This window comes from Condylura cristata, unplaced genomic scaffold (assembly GCF_000260355.1).
Source record: "Condylura cristata isolate star-nosed mole 26May11 unplaced genomic scaffold, ConCri1.0 scaffold00001, whole genome shotgun sequence".
Taxonomy (NCBI): Eukaryota; Metazoa; Chordata; class Mammalia; order Eulipotyphla; family Talpidae; genus Condylura; species Condylura cristata.
The window spans coordinates 57,423,600-57,445,339 of NW_004567102.1; the positions used below are offsets into that span (position 1 = coordinate 57,423,600).

General features: G+C 37.8%; 1 protein-coding gene across 1 annotated transcript in view; it reads right to left on the reverse strand.

Annotated features, from left to right (window-relative positions):
• Window positions 1–9,891: 9,891 nt before the first annotated feature.
• Window positions 9,892–21,740, reverse strand: part of ROS1 (ROS proto-oncogene 1, receptor tyrosine kinase) — an 88,978-nt gene continuing 77,129 nt past the window's right edge. The window contains 2 exon segments of the mRNA XM_004673805.2: window positions 9,892–10,220; window positions 17,141–17,304. Of these exon segments, the coding sequence (XP_004673862.1) occupies window positions 9,910–10,220; window positions 17,141–17,304 (475 nt within the window). The 3' untranslated portion in view covers window positions 9,892–9,909.

A 21,740-nucleotide genomic window follows, 5' to 3' on the forward strand; every position in this document is an offset into this window, starting at 1 on the left:
TGAGCTGGCTCACAGGGCATTTCCCTCCAGGGTACCCCTTCTAAAGTAGAAATGCAACACAGCCTAGAATTATGATTTGGTTGTGTGTAAGAAGAGGGACATTTGGTGAATAAATATTCCTAACTGACATGCTTTAGGCACACCAAGTCTGCCAAGATAGGAATTGCTATGCCCTTCTTGCAAGTATTAGTGCAAACTGCAGAATAGAGCCATTGAAAAAAATAAGAACATTCGGGGAAGTGAGGGATGATGTGAGTGAAGGTGAACTCTGACATTTTTGCACATATTATACCCGGCTGAGGGTCTGAGACAAAGATGAGCTTCCCCTCTCACCATCCCCATTGGCAGTGGTACGCCCTCCCAGCAGTTTTTCCCTTTGCAGTTGGCTCAGGCTGAGGAGGAGGTGATGAAAAGGGGAGAGACAGCTCTCCGCCACCAGTAATCCTTTTGCCGATTGCCCTCTGGCTGAGAACTCAGTCACCCAACTACAGGGAATTCTATCTGTTCTGCTCCTTCAGTTTCGGAGGAGCTGCCATCCTGTCTCATTTCCCCTTTGAAGTTCTATTTCGATGCCTGGCAAATTCTAGCAATGGCTTATGATTGATTCTTTGGGGCTGGACTGGAGGCAGGGTAGACAGGGTGTGTATTGGGACTCAGACTCCCTGACTGGAAGCTTCTCTTGCCATTCTTTCTGCACAAGTACTGTATCTTCTGTGTTACTTTGCACAGGGAAAACAAGTCCTAATGTAATAACCTCCAGTTTGATCATTTTTTATGCAGACATCTTATAAACCAGAAGCTCATTTTTTAAAAGCACTTAATGATTGGTTACTATGGATTGGATAAGATAAAGCTTAACAAACTACTTTACATACAAATAAAAAATAAAATTCCTTTATGAAATTGCTTTGATGGACTTATCACAGTTTGCATGCAAATAATTCACATTTTGATTACACCTGTCAAAGTCTGCCTTATACCATTCTTCTTGCAAGGTTTTTAGGATATGTTGTTATTGACTATTATTATATATTCCAAAAATCTGGAGTAAAGAAATAAATACCCTAAAAGCAGATCACTATTACAGTTGTTTGTCCATAGCAGTTTTTCACATTTACACAAGCAATCAGGGAAAGCAAACATATACTTTACATTTCTCAAATACTAGCTCTTAATCAACCATGAATAAATGAAGCCGCTATAATGCAAATATCATATCAACACAATAGAATCTATCCACAGTGGGTTTATCTGTCTGTCTGTCTTTCTCTCTCACACACACATACAAAAACACACACATAACGCACTGATACAGGCTAAAGGAGGAATCAGAGACACCCTGCCTCAGACAGGACTCGACACAAATGATTATTCTCACTTGACAGACCAACTGCACTGCTATTTCCTTATATTTCACTTCAGCCCCAGAGGGCTGGGTCAGGAAAGAGACACTTGATAGCTGCAGTTTCCATGGCTGAAATATTTGTGAAGTTACCGCATAATCTGAAAGCAGAAGCTAATAAATTATAGGATGCTAATTGGAGCTGGAGGGGAGCTGTCAATCACGTCGTCCTAAACACAGAGAGACCCTCATCACCTAAAAAGGCAAGGCAGCCTTCAGGAACAGCTTCCAGTTGTTTCCAGCTTTGACCTCCAGTGACAACCGCGTGTCCGTGCAGAATGGCCAGTGGGCAGCCGGCAGAGGTGATTCTGCTAATCCCAAGCCGCTTTAGGAAGATAGACACATTCTCTTTCAGGCACAAGAGGAAAATGCCTGACTGAAGGAGTCATGTTTAACCTTCAGAGAAATGCATACTAAATTTTTAAGGATGGGTATTAAACATACTCTTCTTTTTAGATTTTTCACTTTAAAAGACAAGTTTAATGGAAGGCAAACAAAGTTCCCCACAATATACCTACGTCAAATTACAGTATTTCTGTGAATTTCCCAATGAAATCTTATAAACTAAACTCCTCTCAAACAAAAAATAAGATGTTCAAATTTCCTCTGCCTTACAGGAACTCATTTGTTATAGGAATAAATAGCAGTGTGTTTCCCTTTCTTTTGTCTTTAGACTCTCATTAGCTCTAGTTCTTCTTATCTCCCAGTGCTTTAAAATTACTGATTTTGTTCAAACTATTGGCCTTTGTCATTATTTCCAAGTTCATACTTTGTTTACAACAAGTAAAATGTTCCTTTTACCTTATAAGTTGAAAGTTTCTTTATAGTAGTTTTCACTCAGCCCTGGGTATCCCACTCCTAGGTATCCACCCAAAGGACACAAAAACATTGATTCAAAGGACACCTGCACCCCCAATTTTATTGCTGCTCTATTTACAATAGGGAAGACATGGAATCAACTCAAATGTGCAAAAATAGATGACTGGATTAAAAAGATGTGATACATATACACAATGGAATATTACTCAGCGATCAAAAAAGATAAACTTGTTCCTTTTGCAGCAACATGGATGGAGCTGGAAGGGATCATGTTTAGTGAAATAAGCCAGAAAAAAAAATACTGGATGGTTTCACTCATAGTAGGAGTGTAAGGAATCAGGAAAAAAGCAAAAAAAAAAATTTGTAATAAAGTCAAAATGAAAACAACAAACAACTATAAATCAGAGACATTTATGGGGTGAATAGGGGAATAGGATCAAAACTTGGGTGGGAAGTGTGCAAAAGACTATGGTGATGGCACATGGGTGAATTGGTGGTGGGAAGTCCATGGGGATAACAACCAAGATGAAAAAATGCACAAAATGAAAAAGGATGTTAGAACAATAAAAAATAAAAAATAAATCATTTTAAAAAAAGCATATTTATGAACAATGTGCAGGAAGTGATTTTAATATCTTAAATGAAAAAGAATACAAAATTTGATTGTACTTACATAAAAATGTTTATGAATATGAACTATGGACAATGAGTGGAAGGCAATACACAAAAAAGAAATCTTTTTAATAGGACAGTGGGGGAAAATACTGCTAAACAGTTTTTGTTTGTAGTGATTATAAGTGATTGCACCAATTTTCACTCTCAGGTGCAGTCATTCCAAACACTTTAGATTTCTTTGCAAAAAACTGAGACTCTCATGGAATCATTTTGGTGGTATGTACTAGGATTTCACTTTTGCTTTAACTTTAATTTCCTGAAAATTAAGGTGGCTAAACACTTTATATATTTATAGATATTTGTGTTTTGCTATTTTCCATTGGGTTATGTGGAAATTCTTAGTGTTAAAATGCTCCTCAGCTATAAATGGTGTGGGTAATTTTCAGCTTTGTGTAATTCTTTTACATACCATTAATTTATGATGTGCAAAAAAAAAATAGCTTTCACTCAGGAAAACTACATGATCTTTAATCAGGCCATTAAAACAATTTATAAAGGAAACTTAGGTTTGGGGTTTCATTTATTTTTTGTATTTTCAAATATTTTTCAATTTCTCTAAATTCTAAACACACACTTGCTTAAAACAATTGTAGTGAGGGGAAAAGTCACAAGTTCAGTTCTTTTCCTGCTTACTACGACTGCATCCTTATATTTGGCAACCACATTATCAGCCCTGTGTTAATATTGGTATTGTAGAGAAAAAGAGATGGAAAGCATAACTCAAAACATTTTTTTTTGTTGTTGTTGGCTCTTTAGTTTTACTAGATATGATCCTTTCTTTTTTCTTCCTGGTGTTTTACTCAATGTGCATTCCATTTCAGAATGTAATTGAATATTTTTTTTCTACTATCATACAACTCGTTTTCTTTCATTCTACCTGCTTTTTTAAGGCATCTCCTGCTGTCTCCGGATGCACAGCCCAAAGGTCCTGCACTGTTGCCTGCTTTGTGGAGTGTGAAGTCCCCTCTTGCCTCAGGTAATTTCTCTTCACCACTCTCGTCAGCTGACAGAAGGGCATTGACAGATTTTGGTACGAAACAGAGAGAACAGAGCTTATGATATTTGTTCTTCTTTGTTCAAAGACTTTTTCTAAAAACACATTCTTTACTAGTACTTTTTCTAAAGGAGTAAGGAAAGGATCAAGGGAATGTCAGACTTCTACCCTGAGGGAAAACCAAGATGAAGTTTTATTCTGTTGGAACTGGGGAGGGGGCAAGTACTCACAATATCACATGTACTAGTTTTAAGCTACAAGTTAAAAAATGGCAATATGTTCACCATCATCTTGCATTGAAACTTGGTATGTCTGTTTATTTGTTAAATAAGGAATGATATTATAATAGTACCAGATTAAAAAAAATCACTGGGATATTGCTTTTATTTTTTGCTTGAGACATAAAATGTGTTGAAACTAAAAACGAGACATAAATAGTGCTTCACTGCCATAGAATATTTCCAGGCTGTAAGTTTATACTGAGCGTCTTAGGAGAATGAGGCAGAAAACAGAGATTCCACTCAAATGCCTATGTCACAGAACAGCAACTAGACAAAACCCAAGATTTTTGCCAGGCAAAATCATAGTTTATTTTTCAAGTCATAAAACTTATCACTATATTCTTGCTATCATTTTAGAGAAAATACTTAATTTTTGTCACTTTCTTTATCTAGATTTCAGATTTAAGCTCAATTACACCCCCTTTATTCTCTTCTTTACTATACAGAGAAAAGTTCTAAAGGTCACAGTTAACGATTTGCAATTGTCTTTATGTTTCCTAGACGGGTCATGTGGTCTGGTGCCTTTGAGTCCTCTATGTTGGTATCAGTCCCAGCAGGAAGTGAATTCTAACTTACCTCAGTTTTCAACAGGACTCCAAGCTCACCATCAAACAAATTCAGCTCAATGGGACACAACCTAGAAATTGTCCCCATGCCCAAATATAGTTTTTCTGTAAATATAGTTGGCTGTTCCTCTGGGTTAGAGCAGTCTGCGATGTTTTTCTCACATTCGACCCAATTCCTTATAAATTCCTCCCTCAGTGTACTCACTGCTAGTCATCACCCTGAGATCCCTCTTACCCAAATGCTATCTACTCTTCAAAGCCTAATTTAAAATCTGCCTCTTCAAGAAGAATTGTCTCCGGTCAGACACAGTGAAGGTTCTTTGCCGTGTCAGATCTCTTGCCACCTAGTATTTATGCCACTCATTGGTACTTATTATCTGACCTTTGTGACATGAGTTCAGGATTTGAGAGGTTACATTAACCATAAAGATCATCCTGTCCTGGGCCCTCCCTGGTGGCGCAGCGGGTTAAAGCGTTGTACTAAGAAGCTTAAGCCACTTCCGCATGAGTTCGATCCCCGCCTGCCCCAGAGGAGATCCACATGGTGTGGCAGACCTCTCCTGCCTCCTCCCCCCCCCTCCCCTCAGCAGTGTACCTCGTCAATCTGCTTGTTCTGCTCCCCACTCTGTCCCTGGTGAATCCTCTCACCCTCCGCATCTCTGGCCTGTACCCCAATTCTGTATGAATAAATAAAAAATCTTTAAAAAAAAAAAAGATCATCCTGTCCACTCATGACCTGTAATATTCTTTATCCTTAAAGAATATTATTTAGTATACTGAACAGATAGCATTTATTTAGTATACTGAACAGATAGCATTAGCTTTTGTGAAAAAAACTATTGCATTAATTTTTTAAATTGTATTATTTGCAAACCAATTTTTAAAATGTTTAAGCAAAAGCTCTCGGGTGCTTAGTGAGATATCCCTGTATCAGTAATGAAAGAGTCTGTTACTTCTAGCAGGAGCCAAATGGTGTTAAATATCTTTTCCCAGCACTTGCATCCCATCCTTAGTCTTTACCTTCTGTCCAAGGATATCACTTCAACAGTTACCTCTTTTTGTACGAAATATTCATTTCCCTGTCTACTGGGTTATTCCCATAAATACAAAACAGGCTGCAATATTCTTTGTCTTTAGGAAAACCTCCCTTGACCCTCTCTCCTTATGGTTATTACCACGTCTCTGTCCCTTTACATACCAAAATGCCTTAAATGAATCATCTCCTTGCTGTCCCTACTTACTATTGCATTTTCTTTTTTTCCCACTCTAACTTAGATTTCCCATGCACACACTTGTCAAGGCCAGCAGCTAACTCCAAATGACTAAACCTAAAAATCAATTCTCAGTAGTTATTTTACTAATCTCAGCAATAGGGCAAGATCCTCTGATAAGCAGATGTTAAGATACATGCACTTTAGACCTTGTATATTCCAACAAAATACGACGTCTGGCTTAACAATAGCAAATGGGCTATTTAAGTCATAGCACTCCACAAACTTTCTATAGGATCCAGTAATTTCTGCAGGAGCTTTGGCGATTTAAATGGAGAAATGATAAAAACCATGGCCCAGGACTATACCCACAAATCACTCATCATGAGGTCTTCTCAATCTGTTTGTATGATAAATGAGCCAGACCCTAAACACCATCTTGCTACCTGTTTTTCTTAAGCCATTCCTAATAATATATAATATACGGTAATATAGGCCTACTATGTATTAAGGTGAGAGGTAGGGAAAATTAAGCTGGCTTCCTTTGACCAAGGAGAGAAGGTTAAAAAAAAAGTCAAGGGTGGGCCCTCCAGGGCAGGCGCTCCCTGGTGGCGCAGCTGTTTGGAGCACTGCACTGCAAAGCTAAGCCCAGAGTTGGATCCCTGCCCCAGAGGTGATCCACATGGTGCGACAGACCTCTGCTGTCTTGTCTGCTGCTCCCCTCAGCAGTGTCTTTTGCCCATCTGCCTGTTCTGCTCCCCACTCTGTCTCTGGTGAAGCCTCTCACCACCCCTGCACCTCTGGCCTTTAACCCATTTCTGTATGCATAAATAAATTAAATCTTTAAAAAGTAATAAAAAAAAGTCAAGGGCACATTAACATTTATCCCACCTCCATAAATCTCATTTGAGGATAAGAGCAGGATGTGAGGCAGGGAGGAAATAACTTTTTGCTCCTTTAGCAAACATTCACTTCTAGTCTTTCACCTCACCTAAGTTTAATATGAACCTCAAAGCATTCGCCCAACTGTTATACTCTACCTAGGTGTTGGGTGATAGCTCAGCATCAAAAGAATCCTCTTGAGTCACGAATGACATTAAACTGACTTTTTGGCATCTCTTTTATGAACTACAGATGAGAACTTGTGAAATGTTTGGAAAGGATGATAAGAAAACTCAACTGATTAATCCATTAAACATAAATACCTGCTCTGGTTTAGGATTAAATGTGTTACACACACCAAGGGTTACAGGACACCAGCCTATCTTCAGCAAGTTTTCCATTTATTTGAACAGGCAGAAACATAGAAATAGGATGGGAATGCATCTGGCTATCACTGAAAAGCTGTAAGGACAACTGGGCAAAAGTAATTCTAAGAAGGGAGAAAAGAGAATTGGGGACAAGCCTTTCCAAGAGTTGGAATATTCGCTGATCCAAAAGGATGAATGGGGTTCAGGGAAGAGAGGACTAGGGGAAAAGGTCCCCATGGGCCAACAGAGTAGGATAAGCAGCATATCTGGGCCTGAGACCAGTCATTTTGAATAAACTATTTTCACCAGAAGTAAATCAGCATTAATTTTATAAATAAATATTTGTTCAATATTTGTTCATTAATAAAGCTTTTCATTTTCAACTTATATAGTTTACATTATTTCTTTTCCTTAAATTAAAATGAAGGTTAGATTAGCTTTTGTATTGTGTTGTTTTTATCAATTATAGCTACTGCTATAATTTTGGGAGCCTTTATTTTTCCCACAACTAATCTTTTCAAGTTGGATTTTGCAAATAAAAAATTAACACTAAGATTTTCTTCTTCTGTTAATACTTGAAAAAATTTTAACAAGAGCTAATATTTTGAGCTATTGCCAATTTTTTTCTATTTGTTGCAAAATCTACCTTTTTCACAAGTAACTTATACAGTTGTCATTACAAGGCATAAGTATTTTCAATAATAAATTTTACATATGAAATTTTAGCCAGTCTCTTCTATTTTGCATTATCTATTCCTACCAATGTTTTTATTATGAATTATAAAAATATTGCTAATCTATACCTACTTCTTAGTTCAAACATAACATTTTATGGCCATCCCTTCAAATGCCTCATAAATTTCTCTGTTTTCCAAATTGTAACACAAAGACATTGTCCCCAAAATCCAGTTCTTCTATACATGGCTGATCCCATTGTGTATTCAAAATAAAGGTCTAAGACACCTTCTTGCAAAAGCAAGCCCCGGTTGCAAGCAACAGCCACTGATTCTGACTGAATCAGTTTAAAAGAAAAGCATTTATTAAAAGGATTTGGGGTAACTCACAGAATCCTCGGGAGGACTTGAGAACCACACTTGGAGACAGAACCAGGAACAGCTGCTAGAGGCAGGAGACAGCTGAACTGGTCCAGTCTGCTTAGCTTGGCTGCAAGAGGCACCAGGCTCCAGACACCTTCTGCTGGCTCTCCTGGCTCTTATCACTGGATGTCAAGAGCTAGACCAACCCCTGCTGACACCATCACAGGGAAGCATCACTGTGGCCAGTTTCTTTGCCCCCCTACCTCTACATTAGAAGCCAGAAGTTTGTGTGTCTAGTGGTGGGGGGTAGGTCACATATCTGCCTTCTTGCTGCAAGAAATTCAGAGATTGCAAATGGAACTTCACTTCTACCCAGGAAATACAGGTGGAAGAATTGCTCAATACTAGAAAGGGCGTCATTGACAGGCTATCAAAAAAGAATGTTAATGTCTCTAGTGGACATGTAACATTCAGAGAGAAATATCCTGATCCTGTTCAGCAGAATAACAACATGGCAGCATGACCACAGCACATGGAACTTTGCATGGTTACTGTCCACCCCTGGATTAACTTAACTTTGTCTCCCTCGTGTTCTTCACTATATAATTAGCTGCAGTTTCTCTGGCAGGAGTCAGTTAAATAAATGCACAAAATTATCCAAGCTGGAAGCCAATATGTGATCCTTCCTCAGTAGTTTAGAGCTAATATTTTAATCAAAATGTTTTCTACGTCTAGTATCTTTTCTATGCTTCTATTAGCATTGTCATTGGGGCAGTTGAGGTTTTCAGATTTCAGTGGTTAATGAAAAAAGGATTGACTTTAACTCATGTGTTCTCTGAAGTTGTTTAAAAATAGTTCTTATTTGGGTATTATTATTTCATGTAACTGTTAAAAATCACAGTTTGAATTAATACTGTATAATCATTTATAGTTGATTTTAGGAATAATTCAAAACTATAATCTTAAGTATTTTATGATAAAATAGATTTATGTTAGCTAATTTCCATAACAACACACAAGTCACAGAATGATTTTTACACAATCCAAAGACTGGAATGCTAAACTTTAGGACTGAGGGATTTCATGGTTGTATTTTCAGTATAACTAAGGTGCTATTCCAAGCATCCAAAATACAAAATATTTTAGTCATTCAAGACAGTTTTGTTATAGTAATAACTTTCCAAATGCTTTCTTGTGTCATAGGTGCTGGTTTGTTCTCTATGTAGGGGGTGAGAGGGAAGGAGGGACAGAGATAAAAAATATCCATTTCAAAGTAATACATAATTCAGACAGTCCCTTAAGCTTCTTCTCATTCTCCTCTTTTGGGTCCCTGAACAAAGCTATTTTGTTTCTAACCATCTGACCAAAATGTCTCTGTTACAGCCCAGATTCAATAGCCAGAGGAACTTCCACAGACAGGGGGAGCAATGAGCCTTTCTTGGGTCTTCCTAAGCTTTTCAAATGCTTAATATTTCACCCCAGATTTCTGCTGAAGGTTAGGAAATTGTTACGGGGTTGTCACAACTGAAACCTCTTGGAATTAGGAATTCAGGAACTTTCCAGTGTTAATTCACTGTCAGGGACCACCACAGTATCTATCATTCTACTATGATTTTCTTTCAGTGAATACTCCAGGGGATTATTTATCTCAGCATGTATTTCCCAACAGAATTATTAATCAGACCCATCTCCACAGCCATTGTGAGTGAGACAAGCATAGTTCAGGCCTTCAGGCTTGCCAGGGGAGCAGTAAGCCTCTTGTTTTTCTTGGTAGATATTTTTGTCTGCATGTGGTTCCTTCTCTTCTTTCCTCAGACCACAAGATTCCGATTCCTTGGAGCCTAGCGGACCCTCAGAATTTTCTTCATTCTGGCTATTTTCTGTAGCAAGTACCATGTAGTTTAACCCTTCTTGGTTCTTGGTTTCCATTAAAGCAATTGACATCGTGTCATCTGAATTCACACAAGTCATACTGCCATCTTCATCTGTGGAAAAAGTAAAAAGTTATTCTAGTATGTACTTGACATTCCTTACCTATAATGTATAGGCTGTATGAGAATTATATCAATACCAGCTTTATACAGCTGACATTTATGAGGCCCACCAAGGGAACACAGAGATAAAAAAGACATGTTCCCTGTCTGAAATCGTGTAATCTTAGCAAGAGAGCAGAAATATTACTATAGGGGTGATATGTGCTACATAAAGGAAAATATAAACTGTGGTTAGAGTACAAGAGGGATTATTTCCACCACAATGGGTGGATCAGATCATGAGAGAACAGCAAGATCAAGGGTTCCAGGCAGGAGCTGCTGAGCGTGGACTGCAGAATGGGTGGGCAGTCACAGTGACTGACTTTCCCCAACTGCCTACCTCCCATAAGTAGACTATGAAGCCATTAACACTAACTAGCAAATACATTAAAATTAGAATGCTTATGCTCTCAAATGGCTGACAGGGAATGGCAAGTTTTGATGGCAGACCTGAAGGAGGCAGAAAATGACATGAAATATAAACATCATCATCTCTGTTGTGATTAACAATCATGGGAACCAAATTATCTTCTAAAATGTGCACATATATTATTAAAAAGTGACAGGGAGAAATAAGATACTGAATTTTATCTAATCCAGTGACCCAGATTATTGAGGAAGTTTTAGAATTTTAACAGAAACTTAAATCTGTAGTATATGTCTGGCTAACTCATGTTATCAGCTGCTTTACTGCCATATCTTTAACCCAGTAAGTGGCATATTGGAAAACTTTCTGACAAAGTATGATTGACTTTTATTTACTACTAGCTGTTAGTTAGGTTATTAAACAAACTTTTTGAAAGGCAAATAATATATTTTTTTTTTTTTACAAATTTGGGTGCCATATGTCAAAGAAAAATCATTAGCTATCTACTCCTTAGGTTCATAGTTCTTAAAGCAATATTTAGTAACTTGATTCTGGAAAAGCTTTCAGCAGCCGGTACATCTTATTGCATAAAGAATGTATGGTGGTGAGTGGGTGCTTTGTTTTTGTTCTGAAACTGAATAGAAGTTGTGCAAGTCCCTTAATGCAAAGATATGGAACAAAGACAGCATACCCCCAGGAACCTTCTCTTTAAGAGGGAAATATTAAAATACAGACACCCTAGTAAGAGAGGGTATTTACAGACGAGACATATGCTGGCTGACAGGCTATGTTTAGAACAGCAGAGAAGCATTTAGATTTGTTTCCTGTAGAACCCTCTGGGCTGGTGAGGTGATGTTTACACAAATGTTTGGATGAAGTCACTGAGATATTTTTACTAGGTGCCCAGATATGTTACTAATCTCTCTCTCTATCCCCGCCTCCACCACATTAGGTTAGTAGGACCATAGGATAAGCATGGTATTATTTCTCACTGTAATCTTAATGTCTTTTTACCCCCCAAAATTATTCCATTGCTTGCTTATCTTATTATATACCTCCAACAGAAACAATGAAGACAGATCTCTTACTGTTTTGCAATATGCCCAACAGTCTACAAAGCAGTAAACTATTATTCAATTTCTCTTTTATTAAAAGGTAATATAGTTAGGCTCCTCTTGAAGAGAAATTGAAAAGTCATGATTTCAACCCTTTGCAAATTCTTTTCCTGTCACTCTAGTTCTTCTTTCTTTTCTGTCCCTGTTGTCCAGTCACATCTCAATTGTCAAAATTTTAGTGATTTCCATCTTTTTCCACTTTCATTGTCAGGATTTGCAATTTCAAATAACAGAATGTGCAATTCTCTTTTACTAACTAAAATATGTTGGCACAGAAATGTTTATTTCTGGCTACATTTTCAATGTTTGATGATCTTCCCTACTAAACTTACATCATTATTTTGCAGATTTAGGCCTGCTTCTCTTTTTCTTGAATATTATTGAGAAATTTGACTCAGTCTGCCAACAACTTTGGCACCTAGGAAACCTAAGGAAAAGGTGGTGCATCTTCCCAGCAGGTTGTACCACCATGTTCTATACCGCCATGTTCTTTCAGATACTAGCAGTCAGGAATGTGCAGTGCACTTCTGATTATGCAGCTGGGAAGCACTTGTGTGCAGTTTACTTCCCACAGCCATGTCTCCATGAAGACTCTAGAATGGAGCAAAACTCCAGCCTCACCTCAGCATAAGACCATGGGCCAATTTCTAAACCTCAGTCCTCCCATCTGTTAAATAGTGATACAGCAAACCTATCGTAGGCCTAGTGTGAGGACTTGATGAGTTAATTTACATAGTGCAGTGAATCACACATTAAAAAGTGCTAAGACAAAATAAAAGCCCTTTTTAAATTTTTATTTTCTAAGCCATTTTTAAGAGGTTTTGGTCCATATTTTCATGAGTATTGTTTGCTACTTGTCTCAGTCACATAGTGGATTTAGGAATGCAACCTGGTAAAAATATTTTTTCCAGGGATCAGGGAGTCTTATAGCAGCCAAGGTAAAGCTGAGCTCTCAAAGCTTCTCACAGCCACTATGGTGTGATATTATAAGATGTCTGCACACATTAGAAAGAAATGATACCGTAGGCAAAGAAAATGGGTTGGATTTTAAAATACAAATCAAATGTAGAATCCTTTTATTCCTCTGAAACTTTTTCCTTTATTGCTTTTGATCACTCTCCTTTTTGAGCCACTCCCCTCTGGGTTTCCATGACAACATTCTCTTACAGCCTCCTTCCCTTTCTGGTTCTCCTCTCCATGATCCCTATTTTTCTTTGTCAAAACCTTCATGTATTGACTGCTCTTCCAGTGCCATGCATCGTCACTTCTTTTCTTATTTTATATATTGATTGTGTAACTGGGGACTGAAGTCAGAGACTTACAGGGGTGTCCCCTGGAGGGGGTGCTGAGAGGGTGGGTAGTCCTAGGGAAAATGTGACAAAGTACCAGGGGGGAGTGAAAGCTATGACAAGAAATATAGGGACTGCAGGAGCAACCCCGAGATTGAGCCTTCAGGAATTCAGTGGTTTTGGATCTTCAGCGATTCAAGTGTCAGCCATTTCTGCCCTCACCATGCTGAACTTCCAGAAGGCCTCTGAAGGATGTAGAAAGGCTTCCTGCAGCCAATTTCAGAGAAAAGATGTTTGGAGAATTTGCAAATGGCCAAGTTACTGAATCTGTTAACGTTTTGCTGCTGTTACTGCCTGACAGGGAAGGAGAAGATCCGGAGCCGGATCCCTGACTGAACTGTGTGGGTGAGGCTGTTTGTTGGATTGGATTGGCCAATCCACTGCAACTGCTATTTTTGACTGTTGCTTGTCTGGTGCTATGGTGGGGCATCTTGGCAGCTCCGTGAGCATCTTCTGTTGTGTATTCTACCATCTTCGTTGGTTGGATCTGGCCTATGGTCTGGCTGCTACGTGCCTCAGGAGTGGGAAGACACCATCTTTGGAACATTTGTGTTTAGGACTAAAAAAACACTGGACACTGGTTCAGGTGAGGTAAGGGCCATTTTTGGCCTCAATAACTTTTTCCTGCCTAGTTTGTTAAATAAGTCCCATTTTTGTTGTTCTCTGAAGCTGAGTAGGCTTGCAATTGTGCGCACTGGTGAAGAACTCAGGCAGCGACCTATAAGCTATTCTTGGCCAGTTTTAGTTTTTTAGTTGACCCATTGTTGCCCTGTGTCAACTGAATGGTCTCATCTATACCCTTGACTTCTACTCTCTCCATTTCCAGGATCAACTTTTCAACTGAATACTGGGCTTCTCCTCTCACCCCCAAGCTGGCTCAAACCAAACATATATAAAGCTCTTCCTTCTCCTACTCCCCCATCTTTGGAAATGTACCACTTTTATACTAATAACACAAATCGCAAGGATCCAACATCATTGTCTCTCTTCTTCACTAATTAGACGCCAAAGACTAAAGCATCTGCCTCTGTTCCTTCCAAGTACACCTGTTACCATTCATTCACTCAGCTTTCATTAACTCCCCTTTCTCATCTGTGTAGTGTGACCATCTTCCTTCCCATTTCACCACTTGCCATTTCACACCCTCAAGTGTGATAAGCTACATGCAGTTCCGGGAACAGCCCATTCTCCATTACTTCCTGGCTTTCTACAGGATGTGCTTCTAGTCTGAAATGTTCTGAACACAGCAGAGCTTAGAAGTAAACTCATCTCTGTGGCTTTTATTGGCCTTCCCACACAGGATGGATTAGGCATCCTTCTTAGAACTTCTATCTCACATGGGTTCTCTCTATGGCAGCATGGAAGACCTGGTTTCTAGAAGAAAAATATAAAATCATCTCTTCACTAAATTTTCAAATATAAACTTATTTGTAAAAATACAGTGGTGGTTACTAGAGGGCGAGGGATGGGGTGAACATGTAGAAGGATTTGGCTGGTTGGTTATGGATGGTGACGGAACATTTAGTGACAGCTGTGGTGTGACAGAAATTTGCTAAGGCAGGAAACTGATTACCTGACTACAATGTGATAAATGAATATTACCTGTATAATAATAAAAATAAACTTACTTGCAAGGATGAAAAATAATGGAGAACTAGAGAATCTACAGCCCACTCTTTCCTCTAGATTACCTTAACTTTAACTCTAAATTCAGCTAGTACATTTATAAATAACCATTTGTGAATACTTCTATAAATGGTTGCACCAGCATATAAACTATCTAGAAACATATTTCAAACTAACTATGGCTAGCACCAGTGAGAATACAGAGGAAATAAGATATTTTTAATGCTAGCTCTACTTAGATAACTGTGTGTGTTTTTTAAACAATAAACAAATTATTTACATAACAAAAATCTTTAAAATGTAGATACGTTATAAAATAATAGAACAAGAGATGTCACTGAGATTAGTTACTGGAAAAGTTGAAAGGAACATCATAAAGGAATTAGGAGTCACTTTAATGACTGATGTAAAGTAGTATAGTATACTCCTTTCTAAATATTTTAAAAAATGTTTGTGCTTAATTTCATGAGGTCTACAAAAATAATGCTCACAAATAAATCTGAATTAGTATCTTGGGAAATCAGTGTCAACTTCTAGAGGTAAAGCAGGGACTTTATAAGGAAAAAAAGTTTCCAATGCAGGAAAACAAACCACAGTGCGCTTGCCTTTCAGACATTCACACAAACATGTCAAACCAGTTCCTAAGTTTATCTCACTTAGGAACAAAATATTTCATTTTAAATGTTAGCAAACACCCCAGATTGTAGAGCCTGTGACATTTCCATAAGTGAGGTTGCAACAAATAAGAACCAGACCAAGCAGCTACAAATAACTTGAGCAAGATGATATCCACAGGAGCACTGTGGACATCCACTTTTCCTATAGATAGAGACACAGTGCAGTACAAGCACAGCTCTCGAAATCGCCACTTAAATCGGTTGCTCACATACTAATAAACTCAATATACAAAGTTAAAGAAGTTGGCTACTTTTCCCGGGGAAGAATTTTTTTTTTGCCTTTTCCTTTTCCTTAAAACAGTTAAATACAACATATTAAATCCAGCCACTGAGCACAGTGCCTTGCACAAAATTCAATAGCTATTTTGAACTGCTATACTGAAATAGAGCTATAATGAAATCAATTTTTTAAATAGTATCAAAATTCCCTTCTGATAAATACATTAAGCAAATGTTTAGAAAGTGAGATGGGCTTGATGGTACCTAGAATGATTTGTGTTCTGCTTTTCCTTCTGTGTGATGCAGAGAACTGTCCAAGAGGATGGTGTTGCTGTAGCCATTATAACTCCCAGATGCTCCCCTGGCCTAGTAGTTCCAGCTTGCTTCCATGATGAGAAGGCAGGAAGAGCCAAGATGAGACCATTAACTCACCTGCCTATTAAATTATAAGGGTTATCTGATAATGATTCTGATGAACACCTTAGACAAGCAGACCCTTGTCCAATCTGTGACTCAGCAGTTTGCATTACAGAGGACACATGGCCAGAATTTTATCCCCATTCATATCATTGACCCAAAGATACTCAAATATATAATCAGAAACACAGAAGTGAAACAAGATGTTTGTGCTTAGGTTTCTTACTTTTTCCTGCTGTCAGTCCAGAATGTCACACAGTGTGCAGGTCTTATGTGGGCTACAGTTGTGAAATGACCTACATGTTAGAATCCATCACTGCAAAGACTAAAACACCTAATTTTAGAGAGAATCTAAACCATGATCCGTCTTGCAGGTTTATTTCTAAAAAAGAATGTCCGCATTTGAGAGAAAGAAAGTGTCCTGTGAACTCTTAATAATGGGGAGTTCTAGAGCACCTAAAGAATCATTTTGAAATTTGTTTTTCTGCAAACAATTAGGTACTTACTGAAAACCTGATTTTGTAAATGAGTTCAATGACCTCTGTGTTTTAATTCTGTTTTGTATTAGTGGTTGAGCTAAAAGAATTAATGTGTTCATCATGAGAGAATATTTCTAGGGTATTATTGTTTTATTTACCAAAAATCTATAGTTGTGGAATTAGATTAAATTAGGTTTTTACAAGGCATGATTCTGCTTTAGTAATAAATTTGCTCAACTTTAGAAACAACAGATTAAATATTTACTTAGCAATATGGTTAGCTCTGAAAAACAGAACACTAAATGGATAACCGTCCAGATTGATATGGTGGACAGAACAGAGAACAGATTTCACATAGACTAGCATGTAATAGAGTCTAATACAATCTAACATGTAAATTCTCCTTGCTATCTTAGATATAAATCTAATGGCACATTACTTTTTTTTTAACTCAGTACACAATGAAAAATTATTTTCAAAGAAGAGTGTAATAACCAGTTACACTGATGAAAGTTCTAGTATATTCTTCTTACCCACCATCAAATGTCTTCAGTGTACAGCCCCTTTTAACCTTGTTCGGTTGACACTGGAGAGGAAAATTCTGAAAAAATAGACACACTTACCTTCAAAGCCTGCATTTATGACTCCACTGGTTTTTGCTTCATCACTACTTTGAAAAAGACTGTTTAAGGAAGCGCTTCTGAATAACTGAAGCTGATCCTGAATTTTATGGAAAGTAGGTCTTTGTTCAGGTTCTTGAGCCCAGCACTGGGTCATTAAGTTCCACCTAGATAGGAAGGTAGAGGTATCATTTGACAACTATTACTTTACGCACATAAAGTCATTTTAGAAGGAAAAATTTCAGTTATTTATAACTGTCTGCAATTAATATAAGTTTAAGAATGTAAAATTTGGTTTCTATTTACCATTGACTTGCAATATTACTACCTTTATTAGGTAAACCATTTTTTTTGAAAAGCCTATATTTTTTTTATTGGTACTAATGTAAATAAGTAGGTAAATAGAAAATGTCTACTCAACGTATGATGGAACTAATAGTTATAAAAGTTATTGAAAAAAACTGAGATTGAAAAGACTTTACAGGCCCTCCCTGGTGGCACAGCAGGTTAAAGCACAGCATTAAGAAGCTAAAGAGACTTCAGCATGAGTTCAAACCCTGCCCCAGTAGGTGACCACATGGCGTGGCAGACCTCTCCTGACCTGCCCACTGCTCCCCTCAGCAGTGTGCTTCGTTGATCTGCCTGTTCTGCTCCCCACTCTGTCTATGGTGAAGCCTCTTGCCGCCTCTGAGCCTCTGGCCTGTACCCCAGTTCTGTATGCATAAGTAAATAAATCTTAAAAAAAAAAAAAAAGATTTTACATTCATGCATTGATACCTAAAACAAAATCTAAGAATTACTTCCAAGACATATAGAACTTGATTTGATTGGAATGTTTTTACCCTATTATACTGTCAAGTTGTAAGAGACAGAATTCCCAGAATTCCCTCAAACATTAATAACTGGTTAATTAAACATTACCTTTTATGGCTGTCTGAGAAATGTCTTTAGAACACACTTTCTTTTCTCACCATCATCCCTTATAATGCATTCATCCTTTCTCCCTCCCCACCCCTCCTTAACCTCAGAAGCTTCACTTTATTTATGAATGTCCATTAGTTTTTAATAAGTATTTTTGCTTTGTGGAAGCATCCACTATATTGTACCAATGTGTCATAATTCCCTCAAACTCCTTCTATTTTGCTGTGACAACATTTCATCTTTCCTTCTGGCTGAATTATACTCCATTGTGTGAATCCAACTGTCTATCAGTGTTTGCTTCAGTGGTATGCAGCACTCACGAGTGTGCATTCACTCAGTAAACATTAGTTAGACACCGACTGTTTATATGCATTATATGAAGACGTCGGGCTATGGCAGTATGCCTACTGTCCTCACAGAGATACATACAGTAAATGTAAGAGATGACAACATTTTCCACACTACAACTCCTCAGCATAAAAAAAGTATCTTTTATACTGTTTATAACAAACTAGATCATTTCTGAGCCCGTGCCTCGATCAAGAAAATTAACTTCATTCAATACAATGGCACTTTCAAACCTAAATCAATTCAATATTTTGAGCCATCAATTTTTAGGTATTGTTCATTTTTTCTGGACTGGAAGGACTTATGCCCTTTGTCCTGTTCTGCAAGATAAAGGATATGTGGTAGGTGAAAAATTTATGTGAAGGGTCCTTTAGACCCCACTATATCCACTGTATCTCTCCTAGTATTAGAGTGGAATGACCAGAAACTCCTTAGGAATGACTGCCTGGTCCATCCTGCAGATAACAGCTGCTGTCTTCTATCTTACAATCTCCTTATCTCTGTGCCCTTCCTCACTAAACTGGTGCCCACTTTGCTTTCTCTACCCATAGGCTTCTTGGAGACAACAACATACCCTTTACCTGCTAACAAACCCCAGGGAACCTATTCCCCCTTCTGTTACATGCCTACACATTCCTTGGCTGAATCTCTAATTTGCAACAAAATGTTAACCCTGTATGGGAAAAAAGAAGAAGCTTGGAAGTACACACTAGACATTATCTGCTGGAACCTGCCATTCTATCTCCTTAGTGATTCTGGGTCTCCATGTCAAAGTGTGTGGGTGTGATTCCCTGTCACTGATCTTCTTCCATCTTCCCATACTGGGAGAGAATTCACCCTCCTTCTGTCAAGATCTTATTTGCCCTCCTCTTTGAAGATCTCATCTTCCCATACCTTCCCTGGGTAGAAGTGGTGGTAGAAGTGCATCCTCTCTTTTAATTAGATTATCCTTATATGAAGTTGCAGGATGTAATCACTCAAACCTGGTGGTTAGCATACTAAGAGCTAAGGAATCCTAAATGATCATATCTCTCCTCCAAGTATGCTTTTCAAGTCTACTAACTTACTAGAAAGATCAAGCCATCTACTCTCTTTTTTGATTCTAGAACCATAAAGCCAACTGAGGGCAGGGAGAAAGAAGCTGATAAGAGACAGAAATCGAGAACTATTTAAAAATATTTCTACTTCTATGTCAGTATAAAAATATGCAATTACAAATTATAATTCTTTTTTTAATTAAAACAAAGGTGAATTCTAACTGCAATTGAACATTTTTATTAAGTTAGCTCATAGAAGGAGCTTCTGCAGAGATGACATTTAAGCCAAAATCTCTGTAAGAAAATAAGATATTACTTATGGGAATAAGATTGGGGTGGGAGTTAGGGAACACACTAGAAGAGAGAAAACCATGATTAAATTCCTAAATTTGGAAACAACCTGGCACATTTCAGAATTTGAAAGAAAGTTGTATGGCTGAAGAACATTCATTGAGGGGAATAGTGTGAGATGGGATGAGAAGGAAAAGGTGAGATCACTCAGTCTCCTATGCCAGACTAGGTGTTGGATTTTTTTTTTTAAGATTTATTTATTTATGCATACAGAGCTGGGGTACAGGCCAGAGGTGCAGGGGCGGTGAGAGAATTCAACAGAAACAGAGCAGAGTACAGAACAGGAAGATCAACGAAGTACATTGCTGAGGGGAGCAGCAGGCGGGTCAGGAGAGGTCTGCTGCGCCATGTGGGTCATCTCCGGGGTGGGGATGGAACTCATGCTGAAGTGGCTTTTTAGCTTCTCAGTGCTGTGCTTTAACCTGCTGCACCACCAGGGAGGGCCCAGGTGTTGGATTTTATGGCACTATAATGGAATGCTAATGATGCTCCATAAACAGGAATGACCTTTGTATTTTTAAAGGATTACTCTAGTTGATATTTGTAGAGAATGGATTGTAAAGGGACAATCAGAAGCAAGGGCAGTTATTGAACACAAAGTGAAAACAATGGTGATTTTAACTAATAACAGTATAGCTGGAGCAAGAACATATCAACTATTATTTATAAAGACCCAGAAATTGTGATAAGTATTGTATTTAAAAGAGCTAGTATCTATTTTAAGAATTATAAAGGAATCTCTATTATGAAGTGGTATAAACTCTATTTCTTTCTTCCTACTTTCTTAACTATTCCCTCAGATCAAAGTAAATACTTAATATTAGGGTTATGGGTAACCTGTGGTATTTACAAAAGATGTCAATGAAGGATGATTCAGCTTTGAAATAAACTGTTATAAATGATGTTTGCTCATGGAACTTTAACTATTAAAATAGAATTTTGGGTCTCCCTGGTGGTGCGGGGCCAGGGAGCTGACCCACTTGGCAAGGCAGATCTCTCCTGTTTCTACCACTAGCTCCCCTCAACAGTGTGTTTCAGTAAATCTGCCTGTTCTGCTCCCTACTCTGTCTTTGACGAATCCTCTCACTGCCCTTGCAACTCTAGCCTATGCTTCAGTTCTTCAAAGCATAATTTTTTTAAAGTATTAAAAGTTAGAATTTTGATGACTAACCCAAGGGTGGGTTTAAATTAAGGTATGATTCTCTCTAAAAATAGAGATGTGATTCAAAGATGCTAGAAAAAGAACAGACCATCTCAACACTTATCTTATTTCCATTATGAAGTTTTTATTTATTGTATTTGTTTGTAAACTGTCTCATCCTAGAAAGAATTTTTAAGAAACAATAGAGATTATTTAGAATGTAAGAAAATAAGCAAAAGTAGGGAGGAGAGATAAGCCAGTCTTCTAAGTTGCCATTTAACCCTCCTGCACCTTACTCCCTCACATTATCCTCCAAACACTCAGCCTCTTGTTTAACTTGTGTTGTTTATTAAACCTGTTAGTCAATTTCTTTTCATCTATGAAACCTTGAATTTCCATAAAAGCCAGTCATGATTCTTTACTTCCTGATGGCAAAAACATATGACCTGATAATATATAAATCATTTCTCTCTTCCCACTCATGGACAAATGAGCACTGAACTGCCATAGAGAAAAGAGAAATTCTAGAAAGCAATAATACTTTAAAGGTAAAGAGAATGACTCATGCCCTTCAAAATGTTAAACTAGCAATGGCACAAAATGAAGGGGCTTTTAAGAATCCTTAAAAAAAATGTATTTCTTATACTTTTCAGATAAACTAATAACAGTAACTATATCTCTGGTTGGAGGCCCTTAAAAATATGCATTCTCTGCCATCCCCATAAAAATCTCAATGACATTCTTCAATGAAATAGAAAAAATGTTGATGAGATTCATATGGAACAACAAAAAACCTCGAATAGCC